Here is a 15624-nt window from a genome sequence, read left to right on the forward strand (position 1 = left end):
AGGCCTCCCTAATCTATTCCTAGACCTAGACTACTCATCACATGAGGAACTGTATCTTACTGTTAGGCCTACCGAATCTATTCCTAGACTACTCATCACATTAGGAACTGTATCTTATTGTTAGGCCTCCCTAATCTATTCCTAGACCTAGACTACTCATCACATTAGGAACTGTATCTTACTGTTAGGCCTACCGAATCTATTCCTAGACTACTCATCACATTAGGAACTGTATCTTATTGTTAGGCCTCCCTAATCTATTCCTAGACCTAGACTACTCATCACATTAGGAACTGTATCTTACTGTTAGGCCTCCCTAATCTATTCCTAGACCTAGACTACTCATCACATTAGGAACTGTATCTTACTGTTAGGCCTACCAAATCTATTCCTAGACTACTCATCACATTAGGAAATGTATCTTACTGTTAGGCCTCCCTAATCTATTCCTAGACCTAGACTACTCATCACATTAGGAACTGTATCTTACTGTTTGGCCTACCAAATCTATTCCTAGACTACTCATCACATTAGGAACTGTATCTTACTGTTAGGCCTCCCTAATCTATTCCTAGACCTAGACAACTCATCATATTAGGAACTGTATCTTACTGTTAGGCCTCCCTTATCTATTCCTAGACCTAGACTACTCATCACATTAGGAACTGTATCTTATTGTTAGGCCTCCCTAATCTATTCCTAGACCTAGACTACTCATCATATTAGGAACTGTATCTTACTGTTCGGCCTCTTGAATCTATTCCTAGACCTAGACTACTCATCACATTAGGAACTGTATCTTACTGTTAGGCCTCCCTAATCTATTCCTAGACCTAGACTACTCATCACATTAGGAAATGTATCTTACTGTTAGGCCTCCTGAATCTATTCCTAGACTACTCATCACATTAAGAACTGTATCTTACTGTTAGGCCTCCCTAATCTATTCCTAGACCTAGACTACTCAATCACATTAGGAACTGTATCTTACTGTTAGGCCTCCTGAATCTATTCCTAGACTACCCATCACATTAAGAACTGTATCTTACTGTTAGGCCTCCCTAATCTATTCCTAGACCTAGACTACTCAATCACATTAGGAACTGTATCTTACTGTTAGGCCTACCAAATCTATTCCTAGACTACTCATCACATGAGGAACTGTATCTTACTGTTAGGCCTCCTAAATCTATTCCTAGACCTAGACTACTCATCACATTAGGAAATGTATCTTACTGTTAGGCCTCCTGAATCTATTCCTAGACCTAGACTACTCATCACATTAGGAACTGTATCTTACTGTTAGGCCTCCCTAATCTATTCCTAGACCTAGACTACTCATCACATTAGGAAATGTATCTTACTGTTAGGCCTCCTGAATCTATTCCTAGACTACTCATCACATTAAGAACTGTATCTTACTGTTAGGCCTCCCTAATCTATTCCTAGACCTAGACTACTCATCACATTAAGAACTGTATCTTACTGTTAGGCCTCCCTAATCTATTCCTAGACTACTCATCACATGAGGAACTGTATCTTACTGTTAGGCCTCCTAAATCTATTCCTAGACCTAGACTACTCATCACATTAGGAACTGTATCTTACTGTTAGGCCTACCAAATCTATTCCTAGACCTAGACTACTCATCACATTAGGAACTGTATCTTACTGTTAGGCCTCCTGAATCTATTCCTAGACCTAGACTACTCATCACATTAGGAACTGTATCTTACTGTTAGGCCTCCCTAATCTATTCCTAGACCTAGACTACTCAGGAACTGTCTTACTGTTAGTCTGCAAATGCAAAGATAGATGCATGGAGTGATTTTTATTAGAATAATACATTTGTAGAGTGCAATTCCCACGCTCAATGAGCATAAGGTAGTAAACTAAAACACTAAAAAAAGTTTCCCGTTAGCATCTCCTACTCAAAACACCTGGCCATGGTTCTACATAATTCTACCTGAAAGTTGGCCAACGTTGTGTCCTCAACGTTATCTAGTCTGTGTCTGTGTGTGTGTGTGAGTGAGAGAGTGAGAGCCTGATTCAGTAAGCGTGAAATGTGATCCCCCATGTAACCCCAATGTAACCCCATAACCCACTGACAGTGTATGTTTTCTCCACTACCAAGGACAGAACCTCACACTGAGCTCTACGGACTGACTTGAACTAGCCTGCCTGAAAACCAACAGCTAAAACACTGACACTCTTGGAATAGAGGACTATGTTATCATTAAAGAGGTATGTGGATGGTGATGGTGTATGTAGAGAAGTAAGCGTTTTCAGGTGTGTGTGTGTGGGTTCATGTATGTATGTATGTATGTATGTATGTATGTATGTATGTATGTATGTATGTATGTATGTATGTATGTATGTATGTATGTATGTATGTATGTATGTATGTATGTATGTATGTATTAGGAAAAGGAGAGCTGCCCCATCAGGGGTGCAGAGATAAGAGGATTACAGAGGAACCTGCAGAGTCTGCAGGAATACTAGTGCACATTAACCCCCCCGGGGTCAGGCATCCTCCCAGAACATGTGCACGCACGCACGCACACACACACACACACACACACACACACACACACACACACACACACACACACACACACACACACACACACACACACACACACACACACACACACACACACACACACACACACACACACACACACCTGACGGTGCCAGGGGGCATGTTAGTGGCGATAAGGCCAGTATTCCCCAGCAGCAGCTCTGAGATAGCCAGCAGTTAACGGATTAGAAGTAATGTCACAAGAGATCCTATAACAGTCTGTTTGGCTGAGGCAGCACTGGAAGCTTATAGGGAGAGTTGCACCCCTATTCTGCACACTGGGATGTCAGTGTGTAACAGTCAGTGTGTTTGTGTGTGTCTATATTTTGTGCTGATACGGTCCTAGGTTATCTAGGTGTTGGGCAAGCCTTCAGACATTACCAAATCCCCAACCAGCTTCAGCCTGCTAACATGGTAATGTTGGTAATGAAGCTTTAAATGGCCCAGTCACAAACCACTAAGGAGTTCTACTAGACTCCTTTAGCCAATGACCTACTTGAGCTGTTAATGAACTGTCAGATGGATTCCATAAAATATAACTTTAAACTGATAACACTTTTTTTTTATGGATTTAACCTTTGTTTAACTAGGCAAGTTAGTTAAGAACAAATTCTTATTTACAATTACGGCCTACACCAGCCAAACCCATGCGACGCTGGGCCAATTGTGCGCCGCCCTATGGGACTCCCAATCACGGCCAATTGTGATACAGCCTGGAATCGAACCAGGATGTCTGTAGTGACGCCTCTAGCACTGAGATGCAGTGCCTTAGACCGCTGCGGCACTCAGGAGCAATCATTAAGGTGTGCTTTGAACGATTTAAAACTATTTAAGTCGTTTATAAACTGTTCCTTATTAGTTGAAAGATGTTATATAAATAAGCAGTAATAACACATGGTCAAATGATGTGATGTATGTTTTTTTTAGAGAGAGAGAGAGACTAAGAAAAATAGATCTCTACAGCAGTCCTGCACATGCATAGAGTAAAACACACACACACACACACACACACACACACACACACACACACACACACACACACACACACACACACACACACACACACACACACACACACACACACACACACGCACACACACATACACATACACATACACACACACACACGTAGGTAGGTAGGTTATTGTCCACTCAGCAGTGGGGTCAGATTCAGTTGGTCTCAGATTTCGCCATGGTGGCAGAACCCGAAACCTTGTTAATAAAACATCAGTGTTGATTGGCCAGAGAGGCGCTAGTGGAGTCATGTGATAGGACACAGCTCTGGGTAATTGGACAAACCCCTTCAACAAAACAATGCTGCATCATAGAATGTAGATATTAAACAAAGAACATATGTTTATAGTGCCCAGGACCATCTGTAAAGAGGCCTGTACTGTTGTCCTTCATTCTATAGCCCTGGCCTCTTGTTCTCTCCTTAATGCTGCTGGTCGATGTGGCATTGAACTGGTCAGGCCATTGGGGGACAGCTCTTTTATCTGTGATGGTATTGTCACGTTCTGACCTTAGTTCTTTTGTTATGTCTTTGTTTTAGTATGGTCAGTTCGTGAGTTGGGGTGGGTAGTCTATGTTCCTTTTTCTATGTTGTGGTTATGTGTTTGGCCTGGTATGGTTCTCAATCAGAGGCAGGTGTCGTTCGTTGTCTCTGATTGAGAATCATACATAGGTAGCCTTTTCCCAGTCAGTGTTTGTTCCACACGTGACTGTTTCGTTCGTTTCGTTTATTCACCTTGTTATTTTGTATTTCAGTGTTCAGGCAAATAAACATCATGAACACGTACCACGCTGCGCATTGGTCCGATATTTCCTACTCCTCCTCAGACGAGGAGGACGAGGATCGTTACAGCTATCCAATTCACAACCTTATGGTCCCAAGGGGGAAACACAGAGAAGATAAATATCTGAGAGAGAGAGACAGAGTGAAGGACGCTGTCATCATGTCTTACCCAGGTTGGACGAAGCGCGTCCCTTTGCAGCTCTGTCCTGCAACTCCTCAGCTATGTCCAGCTGCTGCTGGTGGTACTGGCCTGCCCTCTCCAAGTCCTGGAGAACATACAGGGAGTTACGCTGTGTGTGTGTGTGTGTGTGTGTGTGTGTGTGTGTGTGTGTGTGTGTGTGTGTGTGTGTGTGTGTGTGTGTGTGTGTGTGTGTGTGTGTGTGTGTGTGTGTGTGTGTGTGTGTGTGTGTGTGTGTGTGTGTGTGTGTGTGTGTGTGTGTGTGTGTGTGTGTGTGTGTGAACATGTGTGTGTGTGTGTGTGAACATGTGTGTGTGTGTGTGTGTCTACTACCTGCATGCAGCGAGCAGCGTGTCCCAGGCCGGCGTAAGCCCTCATCTGTATGGTCCTGTCCTCCAGCTCCAGAGCCAGCTGCAGCACCAGGGTGTGGTAGGACACAGCCTTGTCAAAGTCTCTCTGGCTGTGGTGGGCACTGCCCAGGTTACTGTACGCCCGCGCCTCCTCACGCCCATTACCTAGGGTCTACAGATCACATTACGGTAGATCACTTTAACGTTGATTTACTTCAGTGCTTTTAACACAGAACACTGAGAATAGATAGGATGGATAGAATAAATAGTAGGTGAAATGGAAAATCCAAAAAATATATATATATGAAATTCAGTTCACTTCCTGAATTGACATAGAATTGACCCCAACCCTGGTGCATTCATACATGTGTGTGTATGTAAACTCAGCAAAAAAAGAAACTTCCTCTCACTGTCAACTGCGTTTATTTTCAGCAAACTTAACATGTGTAAATATTTGTATGAACATAAGATTCAACAACTGAATAAGTTCCACAGACATGTGACTAACAGCAATAGAATAATGTGTCCCTGAACAAAGGGGGGGGGGGGTCAAAATCAAAAGTAACTGTCAGTATCTGGTGTGGCCACCAGCTGCATTAAGTACTGCAGTGCATCTCCTCCTCATGGATTTTCCAGTTGATTTGTAAGTCGCTCTGGATAAGAGCGTCTGCTAAATTACTTAAATGTAATGTAATGTAATGTTGTGAGATGTTACCCCACTCTTCCACCAAGGCACCTGTACGTTCCCAGACATTTCTGGGGGGAATGGCCCTAGCCCTCACCCTCCAATTCAACAGGTCCCAGACGTGCTCAATGGGATTGAGATTTGGGCTCTTCGCTGGCCATGGCAGAACACTGACATTCCTGTCTTGCAAAAAATTACGCACAGAACGAGCAGTATGGCTGGTGGCATTGTCAATGTGAAGGGTCATGTCAGGATGAGCCTGCAGGAAGGGTACCACATGAGGGAGGAGGATGTCTTCCCTGTAACGCACAGCGCTGAGATTGCCTACAATGACAACAAGCTCAGTCCGATGATGCTGTGACACATTGTCCCAGACCATGACGGACCCTCCATCTCCAAATTGATCCCGGTCCAGAGTTCAGGCATCGGTGTAACGCTCATTCCTTTGACGATAAACGCGAATCCGACCATCACCCCTGGTGAGACAAAATCATGACTCGTCAGTGAAGAGCACTTTTTGCCAGTCCTGTCTGGTTCAGCGACGGTGGGTTTGTGCCCATAGGTGACGTTGTTGCCAGTGATGTCTGGTGAAGACCTGCCTTTCAACAGGCCTACAAGCCCTCAGTCCAGCCTCTCTCAGCCTATTGCGGACAGTCTGAGCATTGATGGAGTGATTGTGCGTTCCTGGTGTAACTCGGGCAGTTGTTGTCACCATCCTGTACCTGTCACACAGGTGTGATGTTTGGATGTACCGATCCTGTGCAGCTGTTGTTACATGTGGTCTGCCACTGCGAGGACGATCAGCTATCCGTCCTGTCTCCCTGTAGCGCTGTCTTAGGAGTCTCACACGACAGACATTGCAATTTATTGCCCTGACCACATCTGCAGTCCTCATGCCTCCTTGCAGCATGCCTAAGGCACGTTCGCGCAGATGAGCAGGGACCCTGGGCATCTTTCTTTTTGTGTTTTTCAGAGTCAGTAGAAAGGCCTCTTTAGTGTCCTAAGTTTTCATAACTGTGACCTTAATTGCCTACCGTCTGGAAGCTGTTAGTGTCTTCACGACCGTTCCACAGGTGCATGTTCATTCATTGTATATGGTTTATTGAACAAGCATGGGAAACAGTGTTTAAACCCTTTACAATGAAGATCAGTGAAGTTATTTGGATTTTTACGAATTATCTTTGAAAGACAGGGTCCTGAAAAAGGGATATTTCTTTTTTTGCTGAGTTTATGTATGCATGTATGTATGTTCATTAGTTAAATACCTTAGCTATGTCCAGGTGTTGCTGGTGACACAGCACAGCATTGGTGAAGTCTCCCAGTGCAGTGTAGACAGCTCCCATGTTGCCCAGCTGGCGAGCCTCTGACAGCGGGCATTGCGTCTGCTGTGCCAACAGCACACACTGTTTATGGCTGGCCAGGGCGTTAGGGTAGTCCGCTATCGCTGTGTACACATGGCCAAGGCTGCTCAGTGCACTGGACGCAGCCTAGAAGAGACACACAAACTCTTGTAAGACTTCCTGTCAGCCCTGGGATTTGAAATGGCTACCCTCTTGTGACTGGCCGGCCTCTCTAACATTGAGGCTACTACTACTACCACACATTAAGACGGCCACATGACGCATTTTAGAAAGACACACACAATCTAAACAAAAGGAAAGCCAGTAGGCGAGATGAGGAGGTGTAGAGTAATATGGATATGTGTGTTTAAACTCTCTCAGGCTATGGGCCTGTGGTGTTGACTGGAGAGAGGAGATGCAGTAAACCTCTCTCACTCACACCTCAATGTCCTCAGCTCTAAAGCTCTTAACACTCTCTCACACACACACACACACACACACACACACACACACACACACACACACACACACACACACACACACACACACACACACACACACACACACACACACACACACGCTGCTTTCGCTACAATGGGCCTGTTTCAAGCACACATTCGTCTTGGTGTCAGGTGTCTTGTCGATTTGACATCTAGGATGCCTTTAAATGACTAACATATTCAGAACACGCATAAACAAGGTTAACATACTGAAAGGCATGTTTCGTACAATATTAAACAAACAGTCAAAAACCAGCCAGCCAACCAGTCATCCAACCAGACAGCCAACCAGACAGACGGCCAACCAGCCAGCCAACCAGACAGACAGCCAGCCAACCAGACAGCCAGCCAGCCAACCAGTCAGCCAGCCAACCAACCAATCAGCCAGCCAGCCAACCAACCAGTCAGCCAGCCAACCAGACAGCCAGTCAGTCAGCCAGCCAACCAGACAGCCAACCAGACGGCCAGCCAGCCAACCAACCAACCAGTTAGCCAGCCAACCAGCCAGCCAGTCAGCCAGCCAGCCAACCAGCCAGCCAACCAGCCAGCCAGTCAGCCAGCCAGCCAGCCAGCCAGCCAACCAGACAGCCAGCCAGCCATACACAACGACATGAGAACACACAGCACATGGAGAATACAGTACAACCATAGAGCTGTGCTGACATTCACACACAGTCAGGTCTGCAAGGTGTTAAACAAATAATGGAACTGGTTCCTTCACCATAACACAGAGACGTGATTCTCACTGTATTCCAGTCAGAAACAGTGAGTGGGTGGTGTGGCTCAAGGGCAGACACTGTTACATTGTCACATTGCTCTGACTGAGAACAACAGCATGGCTCCTGAATAAAAGAAAGGGAAAGAGTAGAAGTATACAATGGAACAATCACACACACACCACTAGGTACCTCTCTGTCCTTGAGTTTCATGGCGAGGACCAGCTGATGTCTGTGATTGGTTAAAGCCTCCCTGTAGTTGCCCTTGGAGAAGTAGGCGGACCCTAGGTTCCCGTGAGCCCGGCACTCGCCTGATTGGTCACCTGGGAAGACATGATGAGGTGGGTGTGGTCATAAGGCTTTTTAAGATGGTGTTAGTGTGTTATCGCAGTCTTAAATGACACGTACAGCTGCATCTCTCTCTCTCTCCACCAATACCTAGTGTATGTATCTGTATGCGTCCAATAGTGCGTGTGTGTGTGCGGGCTGGTGTGTGTGTGTGTGTGAGGGCTGGTGTGTGTGTGTGTGAGGGCTGGTGTGTGTGTACCTAGAGTCTTGGCGACCTCCAGGTCTTGCTGCATGTATCCTGTGCTCTTCTCTGCGTTGCCTAGAGACCAGTAGGCTGAGCTGAGAGCAGAGAACACTGAACCTCGGAGCTTTAGAAAGAGGGAAGAAACTCAATGATCATCACACACACACACACACACACACACACACACACACACACACACACACACACACACACACACACACACACACACACACACACACACACACACACACACACACACACACACACACACACACAGCCTTGCCTTCAGAGAGCATGTGCCGATCTTTAGCCCTGCCTCCAGAACCACAACCGAGGCTCCATGGTAACCAGCGGTCAGCAGCTCCTGACCAATCACACACACCACCACAAACGGACTCTTGTCCAGCTTCATCCTCTGCAGCTGCTGGTAGGTGGGTTCTAGAGAGTCTATGGGACACACACACAGAATGTCAACAACAACACTTTGACTGAAAGTCAAAATAAAGTTGAATAAGCTTATAATGACCAAATACAACCACTGTAATAGTTATAGTGTGAGTGTGTGTGTGTGTATGTGTGTGTGTGTGACACCCCAGATCAACTATGGAGGGAACTAATCATATGGAGGAAAGTCACAGTGGAGGAGCTAATGAACAGCCTCAAGGTATATATTTCTCTCTTCCTCATTATCTTCCATCACTCTCTCGCTATTCTCTCTTCCATTACTCTTGCTATTCTCTCTTCCTCATTATCTTCCATCACTCTCTCGCTATTCTCTCTTCCTCATTATCTTCCATTACTCTCTCGCTATTCTCTCTTCCTCATTATCTTCCATTACTCTCTCGCTATTCTCTCTTCCTCATTATCTTCCATTACCCTCTCGCTATTCTCTCTTCCTCATTATCTTCCATCACTCTCTCGCTATTCTCTCTTCCATTACTCTTGCTATTCTCTCTTCCTCATTATCTTCCATCACTCTCTCGCTATTCTCTCTTCCTCATTATCTTACATTACTCTCTCGCTATTCTCTCTTCCTCATTATCTTCCATTACTCTCTCGCTATTCTCTCTTCCTCATTATCTTCCATTACCCTCTCGCTATTCTCTATTCCTCATTATCTTCCATTACTCTCTTGCTATTCTCTCTACCTCATTATCTTCCATCACTCTCTCTTTATTCTCTCTTCCTCATTATCTTCCATCTCTATCTCACTATTCTCTCTTCCTCATTATCTTCCATCACTCTCTCGCTATTCTCTCCTCCTCATTAAGTTCCAATAACTCTCTTGCTATTCTCTCTTCCTCATTATCTTCCATTAGTCTCTCACTATTCTCTCTTCCTCATTATCTTCCATTACTCTCTCACTATTCTCTCTTCCTCATTATCTTCCATCACTCTCTCGGTATTCTCTCTTCCTCATTATCTTCCATTACTCTCTCGCTATTCTCTCTTCCTCATTATCTTCCATCACTCTCTCGCTATTCTCTCCTCCTCATTAAGTTCCAATAACTCTCTTGCTATTCTCTCTTCCTCATTATCTTCCATTAGTCTCTTGCTATTCTCTCTTCCTCATTATCTTCCATTACTCTCTCTCGCTATTCTCTCTTCCTCATTATCTTCCATTACTCTCTCGCTATTCTCTCTTCCTCATTATCTTCCATCACTCTCTCGCTATTCTCTCTTCCTCATTATCTTCCATTACTCTCTCGCTATTCTCTCTTCCTCATTATCTTCCATTACTCTCTCGCTATTCTCTCTTCCTCATTATCTTCCATTACTCTCTCACTATTCTCTCTTCCTCATTATCTTCCATCACTCTCTCGCTATTCTCTCCTCCTCATTAAGTTCCAATAACTCTCTTGCTATTCTCTCTTCCTCATTATCTTCCATTAGTCTCTCACTATTCTCTCTTCCTCATTATCTTCCATTACTCTCTCACTATTCTCTCTTCCTCATTATCTTCCATCACTCTCTCGGTATTCTCTCTTCCTCATTATCTTCCATTACTCTCTCGCTATTCTCTCTTCCTCATTATCTTCCATCACTCTCTCGCTATTCTCTCTTCCTCATTAAGTTCCAATAACTCTCTTGCTATTCTCTCTTCCTCATTATCTTCCATCACTCTCTTGCTATTCTCTCTTCCTCATTATCTTCCATTACTCTCTCTCGCTATTCTCTCTTCCTCATTATCTTCCATTACTCTCTCGCTATTCTCTCTTCCTCATTATCTTCCATCACTCTCTCGGTATTCTCTCTTCCTCATTATCTTCCATTACTCTCTCGCTATTCTCTCTTCCTCATTATCTTCCATTACTCTCTCGCTATTCTCTCTTCCTCATTATCTTCCATTACTCTCTTGCTATTCTCTCTACCTCATTATCTTCCATCACTCTCTGTATTCTCTCTTCCTCATTATCTTCCATCTCTATCTCACTATTCTCTCTTCCTCATTATCTTCCATCACTCTCTCGCTATTCTCTCCTCCTCATTAAGTTCCAATAACTCTCTTGCTATTCTCTCTTCCTCATTATCTTCCATTAGTCTCTCACTATTCTCTCTTCCTCATTATCTCCCATTACTCTCTCACTATTCTCTCTTCCTCATTATCTTCCATCACTCTCTCGGTATTCTCTCTTCCTCATTATCTTCCATTACTCTCTCGCTATTCGCTCTTCCTCATTATCTTCCATCACTCTCTCGCTATTCTCTCTTCCTCATTAAGTTCCAATAACTCTCTTGCTATTCTCTCTTCCTCATTATCTTCCATCACTCTCTTTCTATTCTCTCTTCCTCATTATCTTCCATTACTCTCTCTCGCTATTCTCTCTTCCTCATTATCTTCCATTACTCTCTCGCTATTCTCTCTTCCTCATTATCTTCCATCACTCTCTCGCTATTCTCTCTTCCTCATTAAGTTCCAATAACTCTCTTGCTATTCTCTCTTCCTCATTATCTTCCATCACTCTCTTGCTATTCTCTCTTCCTCATTATCTTCCATTACTCTCTCTCGCTATTCTCTCTTCCTCATTATCTTCCATCACTCTCTTGCTATTCTCTCTTCCTCATTATCTTCCATTACTCTCTCTCGCTATTCTCTCTTCCTCATTATCTTCCATCACTCTCTCGCTATTCTCTCTTCCTCATTAAGTTCCAATAACTCTCTTGCTATTCTCTCTTCCTCATTATCTTCCATTACTCTCTCACTATTCTCTCTTCCTCATTATCTTCCATCACTCTCTCGCTATTCTGTCTTCCTCATTATCTTCCATTACTCTCTCGCTATTCTCTCTCCTCATTATCTTCCGTCTCTCTTTCTCATGCCTTTCTTCTTTTAACGACTCCTCTTTTGTGAGAACAAAAATGATAATTCTCACACCCTCATCTACCTCCATCTCTTTTTTCTTTCTGCCATCGCTCTGTCTTTTCTCCCTGGGGCTTTGACACGGGGTCTTATCCCGGGTTTGTGGGTATATAAAGAAATGATGGATTGTGGGTAAAATAAGAGATGATGTCAAATTAGGAAATGATGACTCAGACTGATGGAACCTTCTCCAACTTATTTGGTTTATCTAGGAAAGGTTCCTAAACAGCCACGCTTTGCGTTTCTGTATTTTCACTGAGACAAGTGAAGCCGTCTGATTCAGCGTGGATGATGTCACAAGATGCAGCTTCAGCTTAAGTAGTACAGATAAAGCGTTATGACCCTGAGCACAAGTTAAACACACAGCGCACCTCGTAGTGGGGACTTCATGGCAGCCTCGACCATGCCCACCAATAGTTGGAGACTCTTGGGGTCCTGCGCCAGACCAGAGGCAAATGCTGCAAGGGCGTCGGCATGGCGACCAAGGTACTGCAGGGCCACGCCCTGACGGAAGTACGCCTGATGGAGGGAGAAGGAGAGGGAGAAGGAGAGGAGGGAGAAGGAGAGGGAGAGAGAGAGGGAGAGGGAGAAGGAGAGGGGAGAGAGGGAGGAGAGGGAGAAGGAGAGAGAGAAGGAGAGGGGGGAGAGAGAGGGAGAGGGGGAGAAGGAGAGGGAGAAGGAGAGAGAGAAGGAGAGGGAGATGGGGGAGAGAAAGGAAGAAGGAGAGGGAGAAGGAGAGGGGGGAGAGAGAGGGAGAAGGAGAGGGGGGAGAGAGAGGGGGGAGAGGGAGAAGGAGAGAGAGAAGGAGAGGGAGAAGGAGATGGGGGAGAGAAAGGAAGAAGGAGAGGGAGAAGGAGAGGGGGAGAGAGAGGGAGAAGGAGAGGGGGGAGAGAGGGAGAAGGAGAGAGAGAAGGAGAGGGAGAAGGAGAGGGGGAAGGATAGGGGGAGAAGGAGAGGGAGCAGGAGAGGGGGAGAGAGAGGGAGAAGGAGAGGAAGAAGGAGAGAGAGAAGGAGAGGGGGAAGGAGAGGGAGGAGGAGAGGGAGAAGGAGAGAAGAGAAGGAGAGGGAGAAGGAAAGAGAGAAGGAGAGGGGGAAGGAGAGGAAGAAGGAGAGAGAGAAGGAGAGGGAGAAGGAAAGAGAGAAGGAGAGAGAGAAGGAGAGAGAGAAGGAGAGGGAGAAGGAGAGAGAGAAGGAGAGGGGAGAGAGAGAGGGAAATAGATATACTGGACCATGAGCTATTGATCCTCTCATTTTGCTCTCTCATCATTTTTTGGTCAAATAGATTGTACATGTATTAAACCATTTTTGTCTGCATAAAAAGAAAGGAATTAAATCATTAAACAATGGTTATTTAAATGAACACATTTATAATAACTCTAATAATACTGTTGAGAGAAAGAGGAAAACTATTATAGCAACATCAGCAATTAGCACTACAGGAATACTGCTACTGACTGTGTGTGTGTGTGTGTGTGTGAGTGTGTGTGTGCGTATGCACCCCCCATCTCTTCTCTCCCCCCTATCTCTTCTCCCCCCACCTCTTCTCCCCCCACCTCTTCTCCTCCCATCTCTTCTCTCCCCCATCTCTTCTCCCCCCATCTCTTCTCTCCCCCATCTCTTCTCCCCACATCTCTTCTCTCCCCATCTCTTCTCTCCCCATCTCTTCTCTCCCCATCTCTTCTTCCCCCATCACTTCTCCCACCCATATCTCTTCTCTCCCCATCTATTTTCCCCCATCTCTTCTCTCCCCCATCTCTCTTCTCCCCCATATCTCTTCTCCCCCCATCTCTTCTCTCCCCCACTCCATATCTCTTCCCCCACTCCATATCTCTTCTCCCCCATCTCTCCCCCCATATATCTTCTCCCCCATATCTCTTCTCTCCCCATCTCTTCACCCCCATATCTTTTCACCCCCATCTATTCTCTCCCCCATCGCTCTTCTCTCCCCCATCTCTTCTCTCCCCCATCTCTTCCCCCCTCCATCTCCTTTCTCCCCCATCTCTTCTCCCCCATCTCTTCTCCCCCCATCTCCCCATCTCTTCTCTCCCCAAATCTTTTCACCCCCATCTATTCTCTAACCCCATCTCTCTTCTCTCCCCATCTCTTCCCCCTCCATATCTCTTCTCTCCCCATCTCTTCTCTCCCCATCTCTTCTCTCCCCCATCTCTTCTGTCCCCCATCTCTTCTCCCCCACCTCTTCTCCCCCATCTCTTCTCTCCCCCATCTCTTCTCCCCCATCTCTTCTCTCCCCCATCTTCTCCCACCCCCATCTCTTCTCCCCCCATCTCTTCTCTCTCCCCATCTCTTCTCCCCCATCTTCTCTCCCCCCATCTCTTCTCCCCCATCTCTTCTCTCCCCCATCTCTCTTCTCCCCCATATCTCTTCTCCCCCATCTCTTCTCTCCCCACTCCATATCTCTTCCCCCCACTCCATATCTCTTCTCCCCCATCTCTCCCCCATATATCTTCTCCCCCATAACTCTTCTCTCCCCCATCTCTTCACCCCCATATCTTTTCACCCCCATCTATTCTCTCCCCCATCGCTCTTCTCTCCCCCATCTCTTCTCTCCCCCATCTCTTCCCCCTCCATCTCCTTTCTCCCCCATCTCTTCTCCCCCATCTCCCCCATCTCTTCTCTCTCCATCTCTTCTCTCCCCATATCTTTTCACCCCCATCTATTCTCCCCCATCTCTCTTCTCTCCCCATCTCTTCCCCCTCCATATCTCTTCTCCCCCACCTCTTCTCCCCCATCTCTTCTCCCCCCATCTCTTCTCTCCCCATCTCTTCTGTCCCCCATCTCTTCTCCCCATCTCTTCTCCCCCCATCTATTCTCTCCCCCATCTTCTCTCCCTCCCACCTCTTCTCCCCCATCTATTCTCTCCCCATCTCTTCTCCCCCCATCTCTTCTCTCCCCATCTCTTCTCCCCCATCTTCTCTTCTCCCCCATCTCTTCTCCCCCATCTCTTCTCTCCCCATCTTCTCTCCCCCATCTCTTCTCCCCCTCATCTCTTCTCTCTCCCCATCTCTTCTCCCCCACCTCTTCTCCCCACATCTCTTCTCTCCCCCATCTCTTCTCCCCCATCTCTTCTCCCCCATCTCTTCTCTCCCCCATCTCTTCTCCCCCATCTTCTCTTCTCTCCCCCATCTCTTCTCTCCCCCATCTCTTCTCTCCCCATCTCTTCCCCCTCCATATCTCTTCTCCCCCATCTCTTCTCTCCCCATCTCTTCTGTCCCCCATCTCTTCTCCCCATCTCTTCTCCCCCCCATCTCTTCTCCCCCATCTCTTCTCCCCCATCTTCTCTTCTCCCCCATCTCTTCTCCCCATCTCTTCTCTCCCCCATCTTCTCTCCCCCCATCTCTTCTCCCCCTCATCTCTTCTCTCTCCCCATCTCTTCTCCCCCACCTCTTCTCCCCACATCTCTTCTCTCCCCCATCTCTTCTCCCCCATCTCTTCTCCCCCATCTTCTCTTCTCTCCCCATCTCTTCTCTCCCCCATCTCTTCTCTCCCCCATCTATTCTCTCCCCCCATCTTCTCTCCCCCATCTCTTCTCCCCATCTCTTCTCTCCCCCCATCTCTTCTCTCCCCC

The 15624-nt window shown here is 46.2% G+C and overlaps 1 protein-coding gene across 6 annotated transcripts in view; it reads right to left on the minus strand.

Annotated features, from left to right (window-relative positions):
• The window catches only part of LOC118391605 (tetratricopeptide repeat protein 28-like), a 135646-nt gene that overhangs the window by 55538 nt on the left and 64484 nt on the right, over positions 1-15624 (minus strand). For all 6 annotated transcript variants that reach the window (XR_008060978.1, XM_052458217.1, XM_052458216.1 and 3 more), the window contains 7 exons: positions 12410-12557; positions 8961-9124; positions 8693-8801; positions 8338-8468; positions 6855-7076; positions 4888-5076; positions 4546-4642 (listed from right to left, as the gene is read on the minus strand). Coding sequence is in view for 5 of the 6 variants with exons in the window: in XM_052458217.1 (XP_052314177.1) it covers positions 4546-4642; positions 4888-5076; positions 6855-7076; positions 8338-8468; positions 8693-8801; positions 8961-9124; positions 12410-12557 (1060 nt within the window). In the remaining variant the exon portion in view is untranslated. The remainder of the gene's footprint in view (positions 1-4545; positions 4643-4887; positions 5077-6854; positions 7077-8337; positions 8469-8692; positions 8802-8960; positions 9125-12409; positions 12558-15624) is intronic.

Source organism: Oncorhynchus keta, chromosome 12 (assembly GCF_023373465.1).
Source record: "Oncorhynchus keta strain PuntledgeMale-10-30-2019 chromosome 12, Oket_V2, whole genome shotgun sequence".
Classification (NCBI taxonomy): Eukaryota; Metazoa; Chordata; class Actinopteri; order Salmoniformes; family Salmonidae; genus Oncorhynchus; species Oncorhynchus keta.